The 27532-nt window shown below is 44.8% G+C and overlaps 1 protein-coding gene across 3 annotated transcripts in view; it reads right to left on the bottom strand.

Moving 5' to 3' along the window:
- LOC119167637 (signal-induced proliferation-associated 1-like protein 2) overlaps window positions 1–27532 on the bottom strand; it is a 186533-nt gene that overhangs the window by 15844 nt on the left and 143157 nt on the right. For all 3 annotated transcript variants that reach the window (XM_037419144.2, XM_075865990.1, XM_075865991.1), the window contains exons 19-26: window positions 25767–25830; window positions 20461–20629; window positions 16236–16483; window positions 14854–15016; window positions 9876–9975; window positions 2817–3090; window positions 2164–2399; window positions 582–672 (exon numbers count right to left, since the gene is read on the bottom strand). In XM_037419144.2, the coding sequence (XP_037275041.2) occupies window positions 582–672; window positions 2164–2399; window positions 2817–3090; window positions 9876–9975; window positions 14854–15016; window positions 16236–16483; window positions 20461–20629; window positions 25767–25830 (1345 nt within the window). The remainder of the gene's footprint in view (window positions 1–581; window positions 673–2163; window positions 2400–2816; window positions 3091–9875; window positions 9976–14853; window positions 15017–16235; window positions 16484–20460; window positions 20630–25766; window positions 25831–27532) is intronic.

Here is a 27532-nt window from a genome sequence, read left to right as displayed (position 1 = left end):
TTGCTCCATCCCCACAGCTTCACATCAAAACCTTACACAACGTTGTCCAGAGTGGTGCGCCGCGAATTCTACGTTAATGGAACTGAACTTGCTTTCCACTCTATCCAGTGAACACGCAGTATCGGAAACTATGACACGTTGCCAAACAAAAGTGCTCGCCAATGAGACCAGCTTATCTTGACGTTGGCACTGTGGAGCTTTGCCACATCATGAAATAAGTGGTACAGTGCAAGCAGTGACTTTGTTTTCTCCCTAATTGAGATCCCTTGCAAGATTAATTTTGTAGCCTTCTTGATAACACACATTTCTTGAACATTCACATCCACTTTCAATGTGAGAGGTCATTGCAGCCATTCCTAACACCCCTACGGCCAGCCACGCTTGTCATTTGACTAACAGAGACAACGCAAAAAGCAAACTAGGTGCTGCCACGAGGCAGTGCGCAAAAAAAGAGCCGTATTTTTTTTTTTGCACAATCGGAATAACATTTTAGGAACACACAATCTACACAAGTGAACGTCGCTACTAATTTTAAGCCCACCCTGCCGTAACCCCCAAATGACTGTCCCAGGACCACTTGCCTGGGCTAGGGTTTCCTGGAGCTTCACCACTTTGTCCTCGAGGTCTTGCAGTCTCTGCTCTGGCTGCTTGAGGTTGCTGCTGCTTCCAGAGCTGGATGGAAAGCATGCAGGAAACAGAAAGAAAGTGGATTCAAAAAGCGGGAAACTGCTGGAAAGATTTGCGTTTATTTTTTATTCCCAGATGCTCCGTGAAAGCATGCATTTGCAGCCTTGCACATATACATCTTACTTCCAATGAGGCGAATGAATATTATGCTACTTGATACTCACTTCAGATCAATTATCTGAAGTTTCCAAACTATTCAAAAAAAAAAACAACACATTATTCTGCATGTTACCAAGGCAGTCTTAATTTTATTAAGTTACAACTTACAACCTATTGAACTCAGTGAATCAATTGTGAAAACATTCTGCTGCATAAATCAACACGGTCACATCTTCAACATCAGCTCTGTTTCCTTCCTCTGTGGCGGTGCAACAATTTGCTCTAGTCTGATTTGTGTGCAGCGTCAGCCATGATGCCAAGCCACAACGCTCAATTTCCACAAAAGTCACACACCAATTTTTCTGCTAGAAAACATTTTATGCGGATTATACAAATAAACTATGAAGACTTTATTACACCTGACTATAATAAGTACTTCCAAGTATAATGGAACACAATATCACCATAAAAAAAATGGTGCAAGTTAAACAGCCAAGATGAGTGCTGCAGTGGATGGCTGGCTATCACGCAGCCTTCATAATTGATCTAGAGACTGTACTCTTAGGGTAGACCGCAAAACAGAATGGGCTATGCATAATTGTGGCTAGGCAGAAAGACTGCAGCAATGCATAAAGTACTGTCGTGTCAGGGCAGGGGTATTGATTCACAAAAATGCCACTATACATTAACGAAACGCTCCTACAGCCTCGGTCACCAGAAAGTTCGATGCATTCGTGGCGACTGGGGTGTTGTGAATGCTAGTGAGTAGGACTCTGTAAACTAATTTACCTTTTTGCAAGACTTGCGTGACGTGCTAGACTTGCACTCTCAATAAACAATTGTAGCGGGCCAGTTGGTATGAATCCATCTTTGCAGGAAGCGCAGCAACAATTACACAGCGCTTGTGTTGTGTGTTCTGTATAATAGTCGCTGTGCTTCCTACGAAGATAAGGTGCACTCTTACATAAAATGCTTGGATAAGACAGGTTTGAACAATAATGTGACTTTACGGTGCATCTGTGTACCTGTGTTCCCTGTCGCCAAGAAAAGATTTTAACAATTTACTTTTGCTTACTTTACCTGCTGCTTTGCATGCTCTTTGTGTGTACACTATTGTGCCTTTCTTGAAAACTGTTATTTGGTTCACACCTAATGTAGCTTCTTAAAGATTATGGCATCTATAAATAAAATAATCAAACAACTAGACCCCAGCGTTTTTTGAATTAGTCAATATTTGGCATTCCTGTCAATGTTTTATAGAAATCTCGCGTGTATTTGAACTGTTTGCTTCTAAATTACTCTGCAATAATTAGCACAAGCCCCGTTCACTTTGCAACTGCTGCTTTTATATGAGCAACAAAAATCGCGATGTCACACCTAGCACTATCAGCCACATTGTTTGCACTTGCTTCCGATGCTCCGGCAGTTGGCGAGAGATCACAGCAGGCGATCACTTGTGCTGGCTGGGCAGTGGTGAGAATCACGTCTTCCGCAGCCGAGTGGCAACGCAGCGCCAGTCCCTGTCGTCTTCCAGCACGCTCCAGCGATGAGGACGGTGTCTCAGGGCCCGAGCGGGGACGCTCCGACGGCCCAAGCGGGCACCAAGTGGGTTCCTGGGTCGATCAATTCGTCACCCACACTCACTTCACTTTATGTTAAAAGCATCGTTATGTGCATATTACCATACTTTCTGGTGCATAGGCCATCCTTCTATAGGGTGCACCTAGTGCATTTTATGACTTTGCCAGAAAATATTGGCAGATCAAGCCGAAACTGTGTATAAGACGAACTCAACTTTGACTCAACCAGTGCAATAGCATAGTTGCTCACACTTGCGCAGCCATATAAAAATGTCGCGATCATGCATTTTCTAGAAACATATTTCTTGCGAGCTACAAAATTCAGCACTGTAAAACTTGGACACTCTCACAGGCTATGGACGCCTTGTGCGTGCTCACAAGTAGTATGGAAGCGTTCAATCAATAGAAACTAGCCCAGGCAAATGTATTAAAAAAATCTATGGTCCTTGCCTCCGAATCACTGTCGAGGTAGTCCGGTCCGATGAGTCTGAGCAGGTCTTCCTGGAAGGTGGAGCCTCCGCCCGCACTGCCCGCACTGCTGCCAGCACTGCTTCCACCCCCCTTGGCAGACGAGGGCGACCATGATGGACCAGTCGACGACAGCGGGTGAGTTGCGCTGGCCGACCGTGGCGTGCTGGGAACAGCGTGGCGGAGACTGGCCAGTGGACTGCGCATCACCTCCTCACCTGGGGTCGCAGTGCTGCCACTGCTCACAACACGACAACTGCGTACAACAAAGAAAGAGAACTGAAAAAAGTTGCACAGGCTCCCTAAGCATATTCGTACAATATGAAAGCATAAAAGCATTTTTTAGGCTCAGTTGTCATTACAGAGGGGTGCTGCAATGTCTGCTGCAGCAATGCCAGCTGTGTGTAAACTTTCTCCATTCTAATATGTGAACTCAAACAACATTTATGACGAGACACCAGAGTAGTAGCAGGACAAGACGAACACAGACAGAACGACTGTGTTCACTTTGTTTACTTAGACTGTGGTGTTTTGTCCCAAGCGCAGTTTTGGTTCACATAATGTTTTACTAACCAGCCTCCGACACAAGCTTTCCTACAAACTTGGCCAGGAAATGTAGCCCTGCCTACAAACCATTGCTGTGGCAGTTATTGATGCTGGCACTGGTTCAGGTAAGAGAGGTCACACGGTTCCCGAACACTGTTTTTGTGGACGTCAGCTGCTTGTGAACTTTCACCAGCCTAGTGAATAAACATTAGCACTTTAGAAGCCATTTCAGTCCCAGTCTACTTTGCTGCAATGGGGTAAACTTCTGAGCAAAATGATTTAGCACCATAGGTCAGCAAACTCACTTTCACTCTGACACACTCAGACTTGGACCGAGCTGCGAGTCTGAGTGAGTAATGTTTTAGCGATTTTGAGCCCTAGTGAGTTCAACTAAGCCAAATATTGGCGAGCCTGAGTCTGAGTGAGCCATAAACGCAAAGTACATTTCTTGAGCAAGTCTGTGTGAGCTCCAACTTATATTGCCGACCTATCGTCCTACATGTTCATCTTCAGCATTAATATCAGCCTTATATCAGCTCACATTTCTTCCCAAATCTATTGACTCATATCTCCATGTACTAGTGTTCACGTACCACATCAATATTTATTACAGGCGTGAGATAGAGGGAGGGTGCCATGACCTCCCCTCGTAAACACTTTCACAGAAAATCATTAAAAAAAATGATGAATATCTTGTGCGAGTTCAGTATTCCATAAAAATGAATTGAAAACAAGTGTATGAAGGTACAAGATCAGAAGGCGTATTGTAGAGCACGGAATACGTCATATATTTGCGTTGTAGAGCATTTGGTATTTTTGCGACAACGGACTCGTGAGTCGTCTCACTCACACTCAGGCCAAGCTGCGAGTCTGAGCGAGTTTGGCTGAGTAATGTGCAGGTGAGTTTGAGTCCGTTCGAGCCAGATTGAGAAAAAGTTTAGTGAATCTGGGTCCAAGTGAGTCCGCATGAGTGAATTTTGCCGAGCCTGAGTGAAACCTCAGAGCAAAATATATTTCTTCAGCGAGGCCGAGAGAGCTTCATTTCTTTTTTTTTTTTTCAGCTGACCCACGTGTAGCCCTGTTGCCATCAAATTGTTCAGAGAACCAAGATACAGCTTTCATCGAGCAACATGTGCAACCTCACGTCCTTGTTTTTCAAACATAGGGAAGGCTTTGTGGCTAAATAATATGCAAATGCACTTCATTTACGTGGTCATGTTAACGATATCCAGGAATCAACAGTGTGCTAACACGCACCTTTAAACTACTTCAGCAACTTTGATTAACTTAATTTTACTGTGATAGCTGTGGGCCTTTTTCAAGAAGTCATGTGACCCCCTACTGACAACTAAAGAGCCTGGAAGAAATTGCACCCCCACCTTGGCTATCATCTGCTACCACACCAAGCACTATTTGAATGGCTGCAATGACAGATGCGGGCATCACGATGCGCTTTCTTGTTTTCTAGATTTCGGTTAGCAATTAGTTCGAAAGCTTCCTGCGTTTTACAATGAGTGAGAAAGTTTTTTAAAAAATGAAATAGGTTGACAAATGGCCCCTTTTTGCTTTAACAAGATTCTGTGCTTACTGCAGCTTCGTTCATAATCAAACATCATGCAAATGTCCCATTTTATAGTGCTAAGTTATAGCAATTCACCTGGCTTGTAAAAAAAAAAGCAAATCTGTTCTTGTTGGCACCTCACGAACCCCCCTAAGCAGACCCTGGAGTCCAATCTTGAAAGCAACACTTTATCTCAATGCAATGCAGAGACATGTGAGGAAAAATACATCTGAATTCTCGTCGAACTTTCATAATTTTATGGTTCTAATTTTTCATAGTAACACTCAATAATAACTAACGTTTCACATTGCAAAACAACAATAAAATCACAAGAAATGCTGTAGAAGAAAGCTCTTGAAATTTCAACCATTTGGTGTTTTTTAACGTGCACTGACGGGCCTCTGCCATTTTGGCTCCATGGAAATGCGACTAGGATCCAATCCACAACTTTCAGGTCAGCATGCACATTATAACACTCAATAAATCAAATCCACTTATAAGGATACCATTTTCAATTACATATCGGTTATAACAACGAGAAGGTGATGCTCCATCAAGTTTCGTATGTCTTTTATGGTGAATTAAACCACTTAAATCAATGCCTGCATGCTGCCTTATCGGTAATAATGAATTCTGGCTGTTGGGTGTCCGTGCCCAGAGGTAATAGAATGAGAAATTTTTAAAGAGAAAGAAGAAAATGAGAAATTCAAGCTGCTGAACCCTATCACACAACTCCAATGTCCCTCAAAGCCCCTTCAGAGTCCCAGTATGCTTTACTGCAGTGCGCTCTGGCAATGTGGCAAAGCCGACTTTTGCAAATACACTCCATGCATTTTGAGTAAAAATATACATGGCTGATCTCTTTGTCTAGGAGTTACTATAACATAAAAGTGAAACCTGACCTTACAGATGTAGTTGAGCGTTCATTGCGTCCTGTTTCCCCACAAGGGCGAAGAAATAAACACTACAGCAACACACTGCAATGTCATGTGAAGATTGGCTAGCCACTTAAAACTTGCAGCGGGCACATCAAGTAGAAAGCACCCATGAATGAGCATACACAGGACAAGCGTGAACGAACAGCTGTCACACCTCGGCACTTGAAGTGCGCTGACCAAACAGAAAGAAAGACACATGAAACAAACGCACAAGTATACACAGGCCAAGCACCAACAACTGTCACAATTCTTACTTCTTCATGTGTGAGCTCTATTTAAATGTATATAAATCTGCATGTAACTTCTGTAGAAGTGGCTGCACTGCAACAAAAGTGTGCTAGGCCGTGAAAACACCCTTTCAGGAGAAACCCACACTGTCACGAAGTCTTACTTAAAGGTCATTTTCATATTGATTCTCCATCTTTGACGTTTAAAAGCTTGTCAAACCACCTTATATGCTCCTAGTATATTAAATATTAACACATAACATATTTTTTACAGGTTATCACTTGCATTCTATCAAAAATCAAGTTCGTCCTACTTTTATTCAAAGTTGTTTCTACTTCCTACGAACAAAAAAAAAAAGGCATTTGCACAGGCCTTGTTTCAATATATGTTGTGCGGGTAATTAGGTCGTGACAAATATGCCCATTTTCCTTTAAAACATGTGATATATACTACTCAAATTCTATTTGAAATTATTCAACCAAATCACCAGTATTTGCTTTGGGTCTAAATTTCCCTACGTATTCACACTTGCCAAGTTTTTTTTTCTTTGCAAACTGTCAGTATATATTTACAATGTCATACTTGTGATGAAAATATATGCCATGATGAACCCCGCCATAAAACACTTCTGTGTTAAAAGTCGAAACTTTGAGAAGTTTCTGCAGCTGAAACTCCAGATGTTGCCATACGCTGGCTCTATGGGGTTTGTGGCAGCCCCATGAAAGCATCCGAATTTTCAAAAATGTCCTAAAGTCGACAGATTTGTCATCCTTATCACTGACGTCTGTTGGCATATTCCACCTGATAATAAGTAATCCCTCGTTGACTCAAACTCACATATCTAAAAAAATTGGCTATGCTGAAATTTTTCGTGGCACCAAACATTTTCCTATACGTCCCATGTATATTCTTGCCTTTATCTCGAAGTGTTTTTGGGTCGCATTGCGGATAACTGAAAATCTTGACAGAGTAGAACGAAAATACTGCTGCCGGACCATTTTGCAAGATTCGCACAATGATGCCACGCCTGAAGTCCACTGATTTTTTTTTCCTATTTATCTGCGCTTGCCACTACATCGATGCTTTCCACGAATGCAAAGGGTGCAAAGTCTCAGCCTATCCACACAACTTTGTCAAGCAACGTTGTGGCACGTCATGTGACACATGCGCTGAGCAGGGAGGTCCTCTGCACATGCTTAGCGTAGTTTGTCTCGTTCGCTTTGTGCATTGCATACGATTTTTCCTTATCTGTGATTTTCGTTCATCTGTGCAACCGAGCGGTATGAATTTTTTGCCGACTGCTAAAAGCAGCAACTTAGCGTGAGTGCGGCAAGCATGGCGCCAAAGCTGTACACGTCACTAACGCTAGAAAAGAAGGTTGCCCTAATTAAGAAATTTGAGAAAGAAGGCCGTATAAAATCGAGCATTGTGCAGAAATTCAGCATCTATGCTTTCGACGTGCTGAAAAACAGGTAGAAGGTGCTGAATGAATTTCAGCAGAGCTTCTTCAGCCAGCGAAAGCGGGTTCGAGGGTCGAAGTTCCCTGACGTTGAAGCAAAGCTGATGGCTTCGAAATAAGGTTGGGTGCAGCGGCGGGAAGATCAACTGATATGCGATGCATCAAGCAGCTGGAGGATGCCTTCCTAGGACTGAGTACGACCACAAAGCAAACAGGTATTAGGTAGCTTTTCTATGCTAAATAAATTATTTGGCTCTAACGATGAAATTTTTATGGCATGTGAGTATTGTTATAAGTGGGTTCAATTGTATACTTAGTTATTTCACTTGTAAAGGAAAAATGGCTAATTATATTACCGTATTTACTCGATTCTACCGCGCCCTCGATTGTAACGCGCACCCGATTTCCACCACGAAAAAAAAAAAACGTAAGACATCGATTGCAACGCGCGCCCATTTTTCTCGCTGGCCCGCACGATCACACCACTCGAAGAAACGACTCCTTTCGGGAGCGTCTTCCATTTAAATATGAGGTACGGGCGAAACTTGTGCCCATCTGACGTGTAACAGAGCATTGCCGTCACTGTAGTTTTACCGTGGACCAATGTCAGCACGCGAACTTGCTTCGCCACCTTCTTCTCGACGGTTGTGGTGCCAGGCATGTCGAAGTAAAGAGGCGTCTGATCGGCATTCCCGATTTGCCCAAGCAGGTAGCCGTTGTTGCGCCGCAAGTTTAGGACGAACCTCTGATAACTGTGAAGCTTTTCATCGTACTCCTCCACAAAACTTTTCGCATATGCATGTTCCCCTTCGGAGGGAAAAGCCTTTCCTCTTCATAAAGTTAGTTAGCCAGCACCTGCTCGCTTTAAACTGGCTCCACATTAGACCTTTTTCTAAGACTAATTGCATAGCCCGCACTTGGAGCAGTTCTGTCGTCACGGGCCGCTCTGCCGCTCAAGCACATACTCTCCGAGCAGCTCTTTAAATTGCGGAAACCGACCCTGCTGTGGTCCACTGAAGCCTTTGCGTGAAGCTTTGCTGTCGACAATCTTCTGCGTTTGTTTCCGCCGATCCCGCACGCACGTTTCGGGACCTCCGAACGACCGCGATGCGGCCCGATTTCCGTCCGTTTCCGCACACGCGATGGCTTTTCTTTTAAAAACGGCATCGTGGTGCACTAGTTTTTGGAGTCGGCCCTTCCACGCCATCGATGCTAATGCACTACTAGATGACGAACTCCTCAGCTCACGTACGAAGTGCCGCACATGGGAAACACATAGGCAGAAATGGCTGACGCGCCATGCCGACGCACGTAGGGGGCGGCCATTTCGGATTTGCCGATGGCAATAGATTGAACGTATTTTTTTTTTCGTACTCGATTCTAACGCGCATGCGATTTATGAACTCGCTTAACCGGAAAAAAGGTGCGCGTTAGATTCGAGTAATTACGGTAGTCTACAAACCTCATTCTGAGTCATCAACAAGAAATGAGGGTTATGCCTATTTTGGGCCCTTTCATGGCACTAAAGCATAGCATTTGAAAGGACAGCAAGTTTGCGAGGCATCTTATTTCTACTGCTGCCATAATCCTAGGACTGTAAAATCCTCACAGGATGGTTGCTAAAGGTTCAACAGCACATGCACAAGTGGGATACCAACCAATCAATGCAAAGGCTAGGCCCTGATTTCAGAAAAGAATAAGATTCTACACGCTGTTCTGACAGACATTTCTATGGATGAAAACTCTCCTACTGTGCACCCTCTTGCCAAACTCCACCACCAGCTCCATGTTTCTAAAGAAAGGTTCACTACGTCGTCGCTTACAGCGCATTTTCTCAATCGTACCGTTCTGTTGTCACAGCACTGGTAGCATGCGACATTTGCCCGCATGGTGGGTTAAAACTTGCAGGGTCCCTTATGCCTTCAGTGAAGACGACCCAAAGACGAAAGCGAACTCATTTTGTCCTCTCAGCCGATGTGTTGAGACTGCCCAGCCAACCTTTGAAAGATTTCTTCACCTAGCATGATTTGGCACTGACCCCAAGATTTAAGGTACAGCATCTGGTTTTGCATTCCCTTCACGATCGGAGCACCTTTGACCAATCTATGATGCGATGTGATGTAACGACGTCCCATAGGTAGACATTACGTGTTGTGGCGTCACTGTGACGTCATCATGACATCGTATAATGTGGTCATCTCGTGACAATTTTTTCGCATCACTTGTTCCCAACGCAGCCGGATGGAAGACAACCACCACTGCGAAACGCCAACCGTCTAATTCAATGTGCATTCATGAAAAAGCCTCACCCTAGTCGGATCTTGGGACTGTGGTTTGGGGCTCGCTCTTGAAGACCACGGCGAGGCAGTGGGCTTCCGAGATGACTGCTGCCGCACGTCGACAGCTCATCTATAGGAAAAGGACATTGGCACAAAACACAACTTGAAAACATTTAGGCAAAACGCTAAATCTGAGTGGACTCTGCAGAACTGCTGAAATCAGCTGTACATCTTACATTCATTTCAGTGACATTACTAGATGTCGATGGAGCGTGCCTGGCACTCCACTGCACAGAATTTGAGCCCCCAACGTGTTACATACCACTGCATACAAACTTCAAAAAGACGAAGCAGTTATAGAGTTAAAAGCAAACGTCACAAAAAATATAATTTGATGATGCTCTCAAAATACAGTAGTACCCCGCTGTTTCATTTCTCACAGCTGCGTTTCCCCGACTATTATGTCGCCTTCCCGATGGTCACAGCATAGCACCCATAGAGTCAATTTTATTGGCCATCCCGCTGTTACACTGTAACTACAGGATCATTCTAGTCGTAAAGTGCCCTCGAAGCCAGGTGAGCAACCAAGAAGAGCGGCCATGTTGACTTTTTATGCCTCGCTTTACTCCAAGATTAGCTGCGCGAGTGCTGCATTAGGCACACATGATGTGCTTTCAGTTGCCGCAAACAAAGGAACAGCCTTAACGATGCATACTGCAAAGATGATGGCATTAGTTTTATATGTTTGTTTTAGGTCTCGCAAAAGGAGCACCTTTGAGATCGGCATTTGTTTTTACCATCGCATCGGCGTGGACTTGAAAACAGCCATGTAGCTTTCGAATCAACCCATAGTCTAATCACAGAACGAACACAACAACACACCCTACATGAACTAGCACTGTCACACAGCAATGCGCACTTGCCACTCTGGCTTGGCTTAGATTGAATTGAGACTCTATGCGTATACGGTATGCGTGATGCTAAAAAGATGGCACTAGGCTGCCATGTGCTATCCTCATCAGTGGCTGGAAGAAGCAGACGACATTATTACGGCAATTTTCGGGGGTGCGATAATTACTCAAGCAAAAAAAAAAAATATATATTTTTTTTGTTGGGCAATGTTGGGGGTGAGAGAACTGTGTGAGTGTGAGGATTACGTGAGTAAATACGATGCATTGGTTAAATTTCTGCTCATGATACTGTTTTCAGCTCTGCAGCTGTATCTATTGTTTAGATAGCGGCTGAGTCAATGAATCAACCAGCAATGAACTTTACGAACTGGAGGAGCACGGGTCATTTTTTTCAACGATTGCTTTTGGGGGTACTTCAGCTTCGGATTGTCTGCAGAACAGAAGGAAGCCAGTGGCAAAAGCAGGTCAGTGAAATTGCCAATGGCGGCCCCCTTGTTTAGTAGTAAACAGCAGTGGTTTCTAGTGGTGCCAAAGCACGTTTTAGACTTTGTAGACATATTTTCGTGTACTGAAAAATACATCAAAATGTGCAACATTGTGTTTAAGGGGGGACGCGGCCTTTGAAAACCGAAAAATCGCGAAAAAGTCGATTTTTGGCAAACCACATATTCGGGCAGTATGTGTCATAAACTACCTTTTCTGTAAATATCAACGTCTAATTCATCGCGAAACCATTTGAAATAAAGTTTAGAACATGCCGTGGCGGCCCTCGAGCGGCGCGCGAGCGCTCAAAATACCCCAACTTGGCGTGATTGCAGTTTCTCGACCGCTCGACGGAGCGCCGCCATTTTGGTGTTGTTTTGTTTGTGAATTCTTGCTCTTTCTTTCCCCGCCACCTGCGTCGCCGGCGGCAGCGCAGGAGAGGAGCAAGCCGCTCATGATTAGAGGGCTCGCGAGAGCTTTCAAGTTTCCCGCGGCTGAGGCGCGCAGCTGGGATCGGGCGAAGCGCGCGCTCCCCAAGGACGCGGGGGAGCCCGCGACTGCCATTGGCTGCTGCGCGCGATGACGTAGCGCTCTTGCGCATAATGCGGCCGATGCGGCCGCTCGTCTGCTGCTCCTCCGTCCGGCGTCTTTGTGTTCCACTCGCTTCCATGTATCGTTGCAGCCGTTCGCATACTCTCCACGTTTCAACTGTCTTCGAAACGATTTTCAACCGTCTTTACGCGACGATTTTCAACCGTCTATACGAGACCGTTGTTGTGTTCGCTCACGATGCGCCCAACGAAAAAGAAGACGCTACAATCGTTCGGTGCAAGGAAGCGAGCTATGAAGCTTGTCCGCGCGGCGAGGCTCTCCGCTCACACGTGCGCCGACGGTGATCGCGCCGACGGTACCTGTGGGGCAGCTTCTGCTTCATCTACGCAAGAGAGTGGTCGCATCGACGCACCTAGCAACGGGACTCCTGCTCCGCCGGTGCAAGATTTTGTCGTTACAAGTGCGCCTGGTGTCTCGTGCTCAACGACAGTGGCTTCCGCATCTTCTCTTTCATCGGCCTCGAGTGCGATCGCGTCGTCAACTGTGCATTTGCGAACAAGTTTCCTGACGTGCGAGAAGAAAGAAGCGGCGGATCAACAACGCGCTGCTGTGCAAAGAGAACTTGGCGCTATGCCAGCGACGGAGCGGAAATTTCAGGCAATGGAGCGCGATCATGAAGCTGCCACCGCTACAAGTGAAGGCGAAAAATTTTTCCTTGTGCAAATGAATGCCCTAGACGACCTGCTATCTCGGACCCCGTGCCACCGGTGCACCGCGATTGGGATGAAGGTACGAGGAGGCACCCAACTTGGACTTGCTGCAAAGCTTGAGCTAGTATGCTTGCATTGTGGAGTAGTTTCAAGCTCATAGAGTTCATCTCGTCAGGATGACACAAAGGCCTTTGATGTGAATGTAAGAGCCATTATGGCAACAAAACAAATAGGCAAGGGACAAACAGCTCTCAACGACTTTTGGGCAGCGATGAACGTGTCCCATCGTGGCCTCCATCACAAGACATTTCAGAAGCACCTGAAGAAATTCAGGGAACCGCAGACACAATGCATAGAAAATTTCTATGCAGAATCTGCTTCTGCTGTAAAAGCCACTTACATAGAAATGGATCAATATTTCACCAGGGATATAACAGTTTGTTATGATGGAACATGGCACAAGCGTGGGCACACATCCCATATTGGAGTCGGGGCAATTATCGAATACCATACAGGCCTTATCTTGGACGCCGTTGTTCTGTCTAATCAGTGCCTTGGTTGCCAAGTAGGGCCAAAGCCTGGAGACGCAGACTATGGATGCTGGCTGGAGAATCATGTGTGCCAGAAAAACACCGACTCTAAATCAGGGAGAATGAAGGTTGAGGCAGCTATCATCCTCTTTTCACGCTCACTGTCGAAGCACAACCTCCATTACACAACGCTCGTGTCTGATGGAGATAGTGCCACCTTCTCTGCCCTTGTACAAGAAAATGTTTATGGACTGGTCCCCATTTCAAAAGAGGAATGCCTGAACCACGTTCAAAAGAGGATGGGGACTGCACTTCGCAACCTTGTGCAGAAAAGTGACAAGGCTTTGGGAGGGAAGGGCAGGCTGACAAAGGCCCTCATCGACAAGTTGACAGATTATTATGGCTGGGCCCTACGGAACAATTCCGATGATGTGGCTGCAATGCGGCGGGCAGTGATGGCATCGTACCACCATGTGACGTCGACGGATGAGGAGCCGCACCACGACTTGTGCCCAGAGGGTGCAGACTCCTGGTGTCGTCACAATGCCAGCAAGATTACCGGTGTTCCACCTCCGAAGCATTCGTACAAGCTGCCACGCTATGTTGCAGATGCACTTCTACCCATTTATGAGAGGCTCTCACAGGCTTCTCTTCTGCAACGCTGCCTGGAAGTAAAGACGCAGAATGCATCAGAGTCCTTTCACTCTGTGCTGTGGTCCCTCATGCCCAAAGAGCAGCATGCGTCACTGATTGCTGTGGAGACAGCACTGCATGATGCAGTGCTAAGATACAATGCTGGCTGCTACAGGGCCACCCAAGAGCTAGCTTCATCAGTGGGGCTAACACCTGGCCACCTGGCCATTCAACGGGCAGCCGAGAAAGATTCTCTGCGCTTGAAAAAGGCTAAGAAGCGATCCCTAGAGAAGATGGAAAGGCGGCAAAGAAAGAGAGTGCCAAAGGACACCTCCAGTTACGCTGCAGGTTCATTTTAGAACTGCCTATGTGCTCAAAACTTTCAAACGTCGTTTTCTCAAAATGACTTTTTTGGCTAGTGAGGCTGCTTATTCCAGCCATATCTCTGGAACCACTCATTGGATTTCCATAAGTCTTTTTTTATTATGTACATGAATAAATTTCTGAGGGGGTGACAAGCCCATTTTTTCAATATATTGTGTGTGTTATTTATTATATTTAATCAAAATTTGATTGATAATATCCTAATCACGAACACAAAGTTTGATGGTCTGCTAAAACTTTTCAGCAAGGAAATTCAAAAAAAGGGCTCTGTTACCCCCTGGAGTATCAATCTGGGAACCATCATAGTTAATTTCACAGTTCCAGCACCTTTTCAAAGTTCTCCAGGCCTGGAATAAGAGAACCATGTGCACTACCCTGATATTCTGCTGTAACTTGAAAACCAGTGAACATAACTTGATGAAATTTTGTAGTTCTTCTAATGCTTTTGCTATAAGTCTATCCTGAAAATTTCATTAAGATATGTCAATAAACAAAAAGTTGGTATCCGGTGGTAGCCTCCCCCCTTCATGTGCAGCATTAAGTATGTGAGCCTGTAATTGCATCATCAAATTTCCTCGAAAGAGAACAGCAGAAGAAGAAGTGTTTGTTCTGGTGAGAATATTTATGAATTTACTTCTATGAACTGCTGACAGAGAAACAAGAGTTTTTCGTTGTAGCGGAAAATTTCGCTGAAGCGGCGTTCACTGGTACGGGGTTCGACTGTAGCATTGAACTGATGCTCAGCAGCCCCAATAACACATCTCAAAATATTGAGATGTGTTATTGTCTAGTCTGACAAACTAACCTGCGCTGCTTCCAGCTCCCAGCTGCCACTCGCTGGAGCTGTCAGACTGGTAGTCCGAGCCCATGTGCTGTGCCACCGGCTGCACCGACGGCCCACACCGGTCAAGACCGCTGAACGTCGATGATCCTAGACTGCTGAGGTCACCCTGGCTCCTGTGGTGGTGCTGCAGAGGCGAAAAAGCAGAAAAACCCGGTGAAAACTTTTGCAAAAATTTAGCACGCTGCGATGGTGAAGAATGCAGCAACACCGAGCTTCAGTTCAAGAAGTAGTGACACAAAATTATCAGTTATTTATTGAACACTGAAGCTGTTTATCAAACCGTAAAAACAGTTGTCGTCCGGCAAAAAAAAAAAAAAAAAACCTTGCTGTGCCATTGCCATAGCAACCGGCACAGCTGCGCACTATCTGAATTCGCCCTGCCTTGCTACCATGACGTCACACCGGGCTGTACATGCACCAAATCTACACCCCTACCAAGCGGATAGAAGAGCTGCCGCTTGGTAGGGGTGTAGATTTGTCAGGCGCGGCAGCTCCTCCATGGGGTGGAGAGCTGAAGCCACGCATGCACCGCACAGCCATTGTGTGAAGGATGAGCCAAGTTTGAAAGTGCTGTCGCCTAACAACCATTTTTATAAACAGGTATTTGATGATTTAAATCATCAAATACCTGCCTATAGCGAATCTCCATACAATGAGTTTCTCGACATTTTAAAGTTTTTCTATTCCCTGTCGGTACTCTACGGATCTCGCCCTGAATGTGCCATTTCGGCACGAGCAAGAGCCACACACATCTTCTGTGGCTATGCAGCCAATTACAGACTACAGCGCGTAAAGCGGGGGCACCTGCAAAAGAAGCGAGAGCGCCTGTTTGTGCGTTCGAAAGTCAGGTGTGCTTGCACCTCATAAGCCGGCGTTTCTGCCACCGTGGATGCATGCGTGGGTGCGCGCTTTTTGTGACGGTCCCGCAAGAAGTGGTAGTTTACTGCATTTTCCTTTTTTTATGCAACTCGTTTATAACACTAATAAATTATTATGATGAAATCTTTATGGCACTTGAGTATTGTTATAAGCGGGTTCAAATGTATTATGTTGCCACAATGAAGAATGCGGCAATACAGTGTAAATTAAAATAATACAAACACAATAACTTTAAAGCTTTTTAATGTTAATAAAAAAGGTACGACTTCGAAAGCCTAGAAAGGCGCTTTTCCCGCACGTATCCCTGCTTAGTCATGGAGTATTTAGTTTTTTTATGTGCTGTTTAAGTGCGAACAATTTACTGTATGTGCACCATACACGTGAATATGCGGCATCTTTCCTTGTGAGATAAAAACTGGCATCCTAAGCTGGGATCTGCATAAAACTGCGACTCCAATTCTCACCTGGGTGTCCCTGCCAGCTGCCGAGGAAGGGTCGAGGGGGCTGTGTTGCCGTGACTGTCGCGAAGACGACGAAGCGAGGCCACCGCCTCCCGTTCCGCCGCCCACGCGCAGTTGACGCTGCTCGTGCGAGGACAGCTGGGCCAGGCTGAGTTCGCTCCGTGACACCACCAGGGGACCGGGGAGGGGCTCCAGCAGCATCAGGGATGCCAGAGACGGACTGCTGCCGCCACTCCCGCTGCGTGGTGTCACTGCAAGGTGGAGCATGCCAGCTCATTATGACTTAGTGCCATAAATAAAAAAAGAACGCATGCAGGCTTACCCAAGAAATACATTTTGCACTTTGGGCTCACTCAAGACTCACCAAAAGTTGCTTAATCGGACTCCCTCAGATTCAAAGTGACCAAAGTACAGTCATCTATCTCTCTATATACCAAACCTCAGATTAATGACTTTTTCAGATTAACAACTTTTTCGAAAATCTCCCTCCAAATGACTATTGGTTCAATGTAAAACTATTTCAGTACTATGAATTTCAGAATACTGATTGTTTCAGGACAACGTACCAAAATTCACCCACCTTATATCTCCTCAACACTTCAAAATACTAACGAATAGAGATTTTAAAAAGTTACTCTCGACTGTGAAAATAATGCCCAGCTCCGTACCTGCCACTGTCACCATCATCATCATCATCAGAACATCCGCATATTTCTCTATCTGCCCGCCCTATTCAAATGTGTGACAGCCCTATCACCATGATCATTGCCTAGCACTTGTTTTTCACGTCAGGCTTCGTCCTGCTGCTACCACTGCCTTTGTTTTCGTCGGGCAGCTTTACCTGCGCGCTTGTTATGCGGTTCTGTTCTAGCCTTTTGGTTGGTGCTTGAACGTTCAGGATGAGCTCCAGAAGCAGCGCGAAAGGAATACTACAAAGTGAAAAATGCAATGCGAGTGGCCTACAAGATGAAGTCACTAATGACTACCCGTGCTGATTCACTAACGCTCGAACACTATGCACAGTGCGATAACAAAGCGTGCACGTGATCTAAGCTGATGACTGGTAAGATCCATACCATTTGTCATGATAAGAAAACAGCGACGAGAGTGAAGACGATGTTGAAACAGCACTTGTAAACCAATGTGAAGAATCTGCATTTAACGCCGATGCTTTGCAGTGTGCAAGAAGCATGCACACGCTCAAGAGGTCATTCAGCAGTTGCGCTGCCCACATTAGGATAGATCCCGCTCTTCGTAAAATACACGTGCACCGGTTCAGTAATATTTCGTGTTTGTTTTTTCGCCCTTATTAGAGCATACTACGGTCGCGAATGTATGCACAGCACAGGTAGGCAACTTATGTGCTTGTTTATGATTTTTGCATATTTTTATTACTTTCACAACGACGTTTAAAAATAACGAATAATTTTTAGTGGTGCCCTGAAATTCGTTGTATTGAGATTTCACTGTATTACTCACCTAGATTCATTAAGACTCTCAGCTCGAGCTGAATCTCAGCGAGTCTCAGGGGCGAGTTTGCTTACCTCTGCTCAGCACGCACGAATCCAAGACACTAATCTTGCACTTGAGTCTCTTGCAATCTTTCACAGGCAGATGCATTCACCGTGCATGCAGTGTGAGATATCAGTTTGCCTCTTGCCTTTTTTTTCTTTAGCAAGTGCAACATTTACTCTTGGGAAACTACCACACACGAGAGAAATACATACAAGAATATGGCCGATTGATGGTAAGCAGGGACAGATAATGGAGGGTTCAAAGAGTTCAAATGAACCGGGCCCTGAGGTTTCGGGGCCCCCCCCAAGGACCAGAAAAAATGGCCGACTTTGTCGTTTTGTTCGAAAAAGTTTGACCCTCCAGCTGAATTCCTTAGACAGAAACAGATTATCTATTTCAATAATCAATATACATGCTAAGAGGTTCATTGTGTACCGTGCATAATATTGAAGTCAGCTCACAGTTCTGCAGTCTGTGGTAAAAACCTTTTACTCGCCCAAAACCATGCATCGTGTAGAGGGAAGAAATATTTTGTAAAAATATAAAGATATTCCGCAGTTTAACTGCAGGAAAGATGCAGGAAAGATGAGTGCAATGAACGTGTTTCATTTTTCTATAGCCCTATGAAAGTGGATGTTGCCTGCAAAAATGTAACTCTATAAAAAGTTTAAAAGCGAACGATTTCTGCATAAATAAAAATATCCATGGTCATTTTTAATTGTTAAAAATCTAAATGAATCTTATTTTTTATAGGTGCCACCTTTTCCAAAAATTTGACCCACCCTCTTCCTATATTGAAAATATTTTAGTTTTAGACCATCTGTACTACTTGTCCTGGTCAGTAGGCATATACAATAGACATAATAGCACTACAGTGGAGCCCACATATAACGGCTCCACTTAAAACGAACTTTCGCTTAAAACGAACAATATCCACGTGACCGTGAAAATATACATTAGTTCAATGGCACAAAATCGCACTTACACCGAACGTCTCCGAGCGCCGCTGATCGGTTACAGCGAACGGAGTCGGCGGTCTGCCGACTTCAATTTCGACCACCGATCAAGCATCGGTGAGGTGCCCATACATTCTTATTGTTAAACGCCGATTCTGCCTCCGCGCCCCTCTAGTTGCTGCTCTCCCCGACCGCTTTTTGTTACGCACCCCTCCGTCCTTTGTCCCCCCCGCTACTCTGAGCACCCCGCATTGCCAGACGAGGCCCGTGTTTTCACACTGCCACCGATCTTTCAAAGACCGGTTGGCCATCTACCCTGTTTTTGATCGCTGGTCCTGTCGTTGGCGACACCGGGCTGGAGTGACCAGACCATTTTCCAACATCATCGGTCACCGACTGTATCCGATAATCTGTGTCTAGTGCACGTGCGTACTGCACAACGCTATAAGTTAAGGCAAGTGGAAGAAACATGCATGGTGCTTGGACTGCACTTCTAAGTGTCGTATGTGTTACTTCTTTCCGTCTTAACTACTCCCACAGTTTGGTCTTCGTTCAGTATGATTCAATGAACCAGACAAATTTAAATGCTGTCCTTGTGTCTTAGACTCCCGACGTATTTATTTATTTATTACGATCTCTCCACATGCTCTGAAAGAAAGAAAACGTCCAGGTGACATCAAACACACCAGGGAGGTTTAGAATAAATATGAATTGTGTTCTTTGCAGCTAAATAAAAAAAAGTGCCTAGTTTCAAGCATGACCAGATGACAAAGTGGGAAGAAAAGGAGGCGGTGTGAAGGGGGAGGGGCCGCCCTTACTATATTTTTTTTTAACCAGGCTTTCCGTACTGTTAATCCAGTCCCGACTGTAAGGTTCTGTGAACTCTCAATCATTCAAAATATGTCATTTCAAATTGACAAAATTCAGGCTGTAGCAATGCTCCCAAACATTTTTGTATTTGAATGGCAAAAAACTCACATTCTCAACCTCTAAGAAGCACTGGAAAATAGTCTCAAATACCTGTTCTGCCTGTAGACATCTGCCTTTCGGAAAAATGCTGCATTGCATTGCCCCTTGCTTCAAAGTGCCGATCGATGAAAGAGAGACAATATGAGAGCTGAAAGACTGCCAGCCATACCGACTCGCCCAAATTGTGCATCGCTGTAGATGCCCGTTAAGATAAGTGCCTGCTGTTTACAGACCAAGACACTCTGACATGCCACTGTGTGTGGCTGGGCTACTCACTTCCCTTAATCTTGAATGATAGTTCAAACAGAAATGTCACGCGTTTATTGTTTCATTTTTGATGTATAGGGGTTTCACCAGCAAGACCTGTTAGCACCCCTCAACGCAGGCCCCAATGTTTAGGAAGCTTTGCTGTTGCTTGAGATTATTCTTTTAGTGATTACGTGCAGAATACGAAAGGTCAAATTGCTGCCAGAGCTCATGCAAGCCCTGTTATAAAGCTGGAAAGTTCAATGTGTGAAGTATAAAAGACGGTGTGTTTGAGCAATGATCAGATTATCAACAGGCAATGCTCTGTTCGCCACTATATTTGCCATTGCTGTAGTTTTACCTTTTGTTTTCTGGTCACAAGTACAGACAAATAAGAAGTTTTGTTTTGGACATGCTAACTGCTGCTTTTGTCAACGTTATGACCCTGTGAAAAATGTGCAGGCTCTCGTAACTAAACACCGAAGCACGTGAAAAGAAATCTCACATGCCATGCCACGTGTGGGGCAACAGGCTGAACTCACCTGATTGGCCCGAGGCTGCTGAGGAAAGTGGCGGTGCCACGACTAAGGGCGGCAGTGAGTTGCACGCTGCTCTTCGGGCCAGCCGCTCGTTTGGCGAGCTGCCGCCCCTTCCCGGTGGACTGCGCGCCATTCGTGCTGGAACTGGTGGGGGTACAGGGGATGGCCGATCCTGCGATCAAGTGTAATGGACGTGAAGTGATATAGTGTATTGTGCCTGTATGCGTGATGCAAATCTACATGCAGCTCTATAATGCAGCTCTATGTGGATTAAAGTGTATGTAGCTGTGCTCACATAATTAAGAAACACATGCCTGATAAAGAAAGGTAGCTGCACAAACACAAATACCGTATCTAATTGCATACTGAATGTGCTTTTTTTCCGAAGAAAAAAAATCGGAGCAATGTTGGGGGTGTGTTTATTATGCCATGCAAATTTTATGAAACTTTTCCGGGACGAGCAAAATATGCGGTAATGAAAAAAAAGGTTAGGTCGTTTAGCCTTTCGTGACTGACATATGCATACACTGTTTGGAAACAGATTCTTTGTTGCACTTCACTCATCTTCAGTGGTTAAAGGCGCTATCTTCTACAAGCTGTCCCTGGGCCACCCGCGCACTCCATCAAAGCGATTTGTGGCTCTCTTTTTTCGCAATCGTTTGACTGCAATAGTGGCATCTGCTGTGATCTCGAGGGGCGCCCATAAACATGCACTACGATGCACTTTGCCAACTTCATGGCAACCTTGCACGACGACTGCGATGACGCTGTTGACATTGTAGCAAGCTACCACCGAAGCATCAGAACAAACTGTCAAATAACAAGATTGCCTCGATGTCCACATAAGAAGTTACTGCAGAAAAGGTAGCCTATATGTTGTGTTCCTTGAAGTACGTACGGATAACAAGCTTGAAGAACAAATTGTAACGGAAACGAGAATTGCGAGTGCTAACATGTTGCGGAAAGGTAGCCTATATGTTGCGTTCTTTGAAGTACGTACGGATAACAAGCTTGAAGAACAAATTGTAACGGAAACGAGAATTGCGGGTGCTAACATGTTGCGGAAATCTTCACGCTCCTTACTGGGCAACAAGTGATTTTTTTTTTGTTTTTGTCACGATTTAATTAGGGAGCGCTAGCAAGAAACTTGATTGAGAGATGGGAGACGGGAGTGGCAAAACAAATGCAATTCATACAAAGGACGAACAGAACTAGTACACTGACTTCGCATTAAGCACTCAAAAATTAACTTAATAACACAACCTATACAGTCAACAGCTGATTTTTCGGACACTCGAATTTTCGGACATGCCCGATAATTCGGACATCTTCGCGGCACCGCCACGAGCCCCATAGAATCAATGTACAAGGAAGTCTGAAATTTCGGACGCTCGAACCCTTCGGAGTCCAATTTTCCGGTCTTTTCGACACAACGGAAGGTCGGAAACCACCACTGACCTCCAGTGGAAACAACCACAACTGCGTCACACGCAATTACGATCGCATAAATGAGCGCGCCGGTCTACTGTGGCGGCATCTGTTGCTTGGACTCATTGATCGTTAGTGGAGAAATACACACGGCCTCCGAGATTTCTAACACTGGCCGTGTTTATCGTGCAAAGGTGCTTTGCTGACAATTGAAACTATCCACCCGGAAATTTTTTGGTGCCAATAAAGCTCCTTTCGCTTCAGCGCTTGTGCTCGTGCGTGCCACTCTGGCTTCCCGCGCAGCGCTTTCGCGAAGCGTTTCACCACTTCGAACTAGAACTAACCATCACACACCGATTTGGTCTGGCCACGCTGGCTATCTTGAATGTTTACCAGCGCCACCTCCGAAGTACTTGAGGCACCGTCACCTGCCGTCGCGCCGTTTTTTTTTACGCAGCCCACATGGTGTTTGGCTAGCCTAGTGCGTGGTTGTGTGATCGTGTGAAGTGTGCTCTGCAACGCTAAGCCAACGGTAAGAGGCTTCGACGCTCGTCAGCAAACTCCTTTGTTCACATTGTGAGGATTTCGTCCTCGCCGATGGCATTGAAGCGCGGAAAACAGTACCGTCGGTTAGCGATGGAGAAGAAAGCTGCCATTATTAAGTTAGTGAAGAGTGGCCGATCGCAGGCTGACGTGAGCAAGGAGTTTGGAATTTCCAAGCAAACAGTTTCCGATTTCCTAAGGAACAAAGACAAGATCACGGAAGCGGCCGAAAAACCGTCTGGTGCCCAAAAGATGAATGCAAGCCAAGGTGTTCATCCAAAGCTTGAGGACGCTCTCGTCGTGTGGCTTAATTCAATGATTGCCAAGCGGCTGCCAGTCTCGGGCTGCATCTTGAAACAAAAAGTGGAAACTCTCGTGCTTTCAATGAACATCACGGATTTTAAGTTCAGTGATGGATGGCTGAGAAACTTTAAGCATCGGAATGACTTCGAGTTCAAGAAGATGTGTGGCGAAAGCGGCGCCATCGACTGTGCAGTTATTGCACAGTACCACAGTAGAAAACTCCAGTCTTTGTTGCAGCAGTTCTCTGTTGACAACATTTTCAACTGTGACGAAACAGGCTTGTTTTACAAGCTGCTGCCGGAAAAAACACTTGCTTTTGCTAGTGACGCATGCCATGGTGGCAAGCATAACAAAGAACGGCTGACCGTTCTTGTCGGCAGCAACTTGTCTGGCAGCGAAAAACTTCCTTTGTTAGTAATCGGGAAGTCCAAGAGCCCGAGGTGTTTTAAAGGGGCAACGCTGCCAGTGTTATATGAAGCCAACAAAAGGCATGAGTGACGCAGGAGTTGTTCGAGAGTTACGTCCGCAGGTTGGACAGGAAGTTTGAACAACAGAACAGACGTGTTCTGCTCTTCGTTGATAACTGCGCTGCTTATGATTACATCAATAACTTGAAGGCTATCCAGCTGGAATTCATGCCGCCCAACGTGACTGCGATCCTCCAACCGATGGACCAAGGCGTTATCCGTGATCTGAAACTTTTGTACCGTTCATGTATACTCAACCGCATGGTGCTGTGCTCGAAAAACGGGAAAGGCTACAGCGTTGTCTTTTGGTCTGCTGTCGGAATGCTTGCGAACGCATGGAAAGAAGTAGCGCAAGACACGCTTCGCAACTGCTTTCGCCACGCGGGCTTTGCCCTCTCATGGACGAGATTATCAACGACCTCCACTCTGCTGGTGCTTCCATGCCCACGGAAATAACTTTTGAGCGGCTCGTCGACGCCAAGAAATATCAATGAAATGATGCGTTTTTTGCTTGCATTGAGAAATATTAGCAAAATGGTGCGTTTTTTTTGCTTGCATTGAAAATTATCAGTAAAATAATGCGTTTTTTTTGCTTGCATTCATTTTTTCGGACTGCCCGAATTTTCGGACGGTTTTTTGCTCCCTAGAGGGTTCGAAAAATCGGCAGTTGACTGTATATACACCAGTCTGCTACAGATTGAAACCAAAGCTAACTAGAATATGCGTTAGCACCAACTCTAACCCTATCCAACAACTATCTGAAATGGCACCTCTGTAAGAACACGTTCTTACAGTTCGTCGTGTTGCCACATCGACTACGTGCCCATGCCGGGTTGATGGTTAATTGATTTTGTTGTCGACCTCTTCGCCAAGTTCCTACAGTCGCCGCGGTGAAAGAAACTGCGGTGAAAGGAACTACAGAACTGCGGTGAAAGGAACTGCGGTGAAAGGTTGCGGCAAGACCGGGCAGCCTCACTCAGGACCTTTGAGGTCGACGGCCACTTCCCGAGCCTCTCACACCGACATCCTCCAGAACAGGGCAGCTACTGCTTTCGTCGCTGAAGCGATGCTGACCTTGATGACCTTTGTAGTTCAAAACTCCACACCACAGTGACAGCTCATCCCTCAAGATTTTCCATTATGGCATAGGTTGCGTGCCCAGAGCCTTTTTGTCCAATCTTGTACGTGAACGTAGCGCTTAAGCGCGTCATCGGGGCTCTCGCGCACAGACGCCGCATTCCAGCGCCTGGCACCTGCCTCTTGCCCTCTTACTCATGGCAGTTGGCCGTATACCTGCGATGCGATGGTGACGAATGGTCATGGTAACAGCAAATCCTGTCGTTGCTAAAAAATCATGGGCATGTGGTTGGGTGTTAAATTTTCATATTTGCAGGAAGCGACCGTTGGGTGGTGCGGGCAATTTTGTGACCTTTGCTAGCTGTGTGCTTATCAACTGCGATGTCGCTACACTCGCGTCATTCATAAACCTTGCTGTAGCGTACAGATAATAAAAAAAGACTAGGGTCATGCTGTACGCATATAGAATGAACAATATGGTGCGCATCAGCGGGCGAATGGGGGGAGGGAGTGAGCTGAGGTGCCCTAGGGGGGTTGGCATAATAATAAAAAAACAAAAGAGATCCAATGCACAAGAATCCTTCAGGTGTGGGTTAGCGAGACAGCAGCGAACGAATTTAGGGAATGTGTTTATAACACAAGAGGAAAAATCGAGATTTTGATGACTGAAGTTGGGAATGCATTTATTATATGAGTGCGTTCATTACGTGAGTAAATACGGTATTAGAGAGAGATCAAAACAACACAAGTGCTAATATCTGAAAAGCCGTACAGAGATGGGATAGAAACTAGATGCGAAAACTCCTCTGCACAGGCTACGGTACGGACCTGTCAATCGAGCACCTGGGGCTACTGCGTGAGAAATGAACTAGTGAGGCATTTCAAGTTATTTACAGGCAAGTTAATGGACGGTTGGCTCATGCGTGTTAAGCCACAAGGAAAGGTCTTCACTGACAAGGCAAACCACGAGGAAAAGTCTTCACTGGCAAAAGGAACATTCGCCACTAAAAGATAAAAAACAATTAAGGTTAACCAGCTTGATGCAAAGTGAAGCTCATGACAGTTCATGATGCGACCATAGTCAAGCGGCTCGTGACAGCTCATAACAGAAGATAATGAGTACCATTGCCTTATGAATGTTTACGTTTTTCAAACATTTAGAAATTACTGCGCACATGAAATAGGGGGTATAGAAGAAGTTGACTGGTTTAAAGCAGAATGCTTTAGAGCTCAAACTAAACAACTTTTCCTTCCATAAAAATGCACATGTTCTTTCTCTTTTGTCAAGATTTCTGGCACATTTAATTATTATTGTTATTGTTGTTCAGGTTTAATGCCCAAAAACCATTTCAACACACTCAAAAAAAGTAAAAAGTTGGAGTGAGGTTGTACTACAGTCAACTGTGTTATATCTATTTCTAGGTCACAAATCAGATTGTTACGCATGATCAGCCTTATTTATAGTTTATTGGAAGTAACAAAAACACTTACATCAGCTGGCGGAGCCTCGCAGGGTCTCTGCGGTTGGCTGGTACACCTGAACTGCATATCACTCCTGAAAAGAGGCGGTACCCAACGACACTGTTAAGCAGAGCCACAGCAGACTGTGAAAGACCACACCATTTTCATCCTCAATGCCTTATGAAAACTAAGGGGCATGCACAGTATGAATTCAAATTTTGACATAGCAAACTATTAGCAAGAGAAAATTACTTCAGACAATCAATCAATCAATCGATAAGTTAGTGGCCTGGTTATATCAGATCATAAAGTAATAGAATGAAAGACAGTATTGACTACATATGCATTTTGATACTACAATCAATAAATTAACCAATGAATGAATCAATCTTCTAGCCACCTTGCTAGATCTGATGGTACAGTGACTGTGAAATACAGATACTATGTGAAAGAAAAGAGTAGGTATATATGCACTGTTTCACATCTTCACATAGTGGAGAATTAGCAAGAGATGTAAACCAGCTACAGTCAATCTATCAGCTACACTTCCGGTTAGCTCGTATGCTTCTGGATTATTCAATCCAAGACTAGGAAAATTACTTTGATCAACTCCAATACTACCTTCTACAGCAACCCATACAGTTTCTTCTGGAGTTCTGTTCTGCACTCGGATAAATTTTTTTTCTCTTCTAGCTTAAACCTGATTTCAGTGTGCTTTGTCCTTGCCATTCTTGATGTGCATGCTGTTGGAGGTTAAGGCAATTATAAAAGCCTCTTGATGAACCTTTCTGTGCTCAGTTTCATTACTAAATATTATAAAATGAAAACAGCAGATTTTCAGTTAAGCAAAATTAATAAGGTTACATAAATTACATATTGAAACTGGACTATTATTATGTTTGTGATATTCATATCTGCCAAAAGAGTGAAATATACAGCATAACAAAAAACAAGGACAGCGTGCACTAGTGGTGCAAGGCAAGACAAACAGTGGCACTTGTAACTGACCTAGATGATTAACAAGGTCTCAATTAAAAATCTTGATTGGTAATCTTAATTAGTACTCATATTATATATAGATCTTAATTATTGTGGTGTTAACAACATCCTATCTCTCTCTCTACCAGCTCCTGCGTTTGTCTATTTCTTTTTCCCTTCTTTGTCTTTTCTCCATCCGCTCTTTGCTTTTTAGTTTTATCCAGATGGCACATGTGTTGAAGACGCCTACATTGTACATCCGTCGCGCCAACTTCAATAGGTGGGCTAGCCACAGGCCTTATTATCTGCCACATTACCAGACAATAAAAAACAATCTTTCTCATTAATGCACCTACCGTTATGTTAATGATGACGATAAAGCTGACTGAACAAGCAAAGCTGTGTCCAATAGACAGTTTTAGCAAAAAGAAAATCGAATACAGCCTCTGAAACTGGAAGAGCATGTGGGCTTCCGATATTGAATGCAACACAACTAGCCATTGCAAGCCAAACGAAACCAAGTTGCTGAAAAATCCATCATGGCATCTTTCAAAATCGAGCAGAATGGCTCAAAACGAGTCATGTAATCTGGAAAATCGAACTTTCGGCCATATATTTGCCCGAAAGATTGGTTGCAGTAAGGAATTCGTGCTATGGGAATCATGACAGTGCATTTCCAACAAGTCCAAATTTTCGGAGCCTGAAAAATCTGTCTGCCTCTGTATAGGGTGTTTTTCACAAGCCTTTTCAACCAATACTGTATCTTTTTGGTTGAACACTTGACTGCCACAATGAATAACCGGGTTTGATTTTGACTG

This window comes from Rhipicephalus microplus, chromosome 6 (genome assembly GCF_043290135.1).
Source record: "Rhipicephalus microplus isolate Deutch F79 chromosome 6, USDA_Rmic, whole genome shotgun sequence".
Lineage (NCBI taxonomy): Eukaryota > Metazoa > Arthropoda > Arachnida > Ixodida > Ixodidae > Rhipicephalus > Rhipicephalus microplus.
Note: the sequence above shows the minus strand (reverse complement) of the source record. Positions and strands in the feature narration are given on the sequence as shown.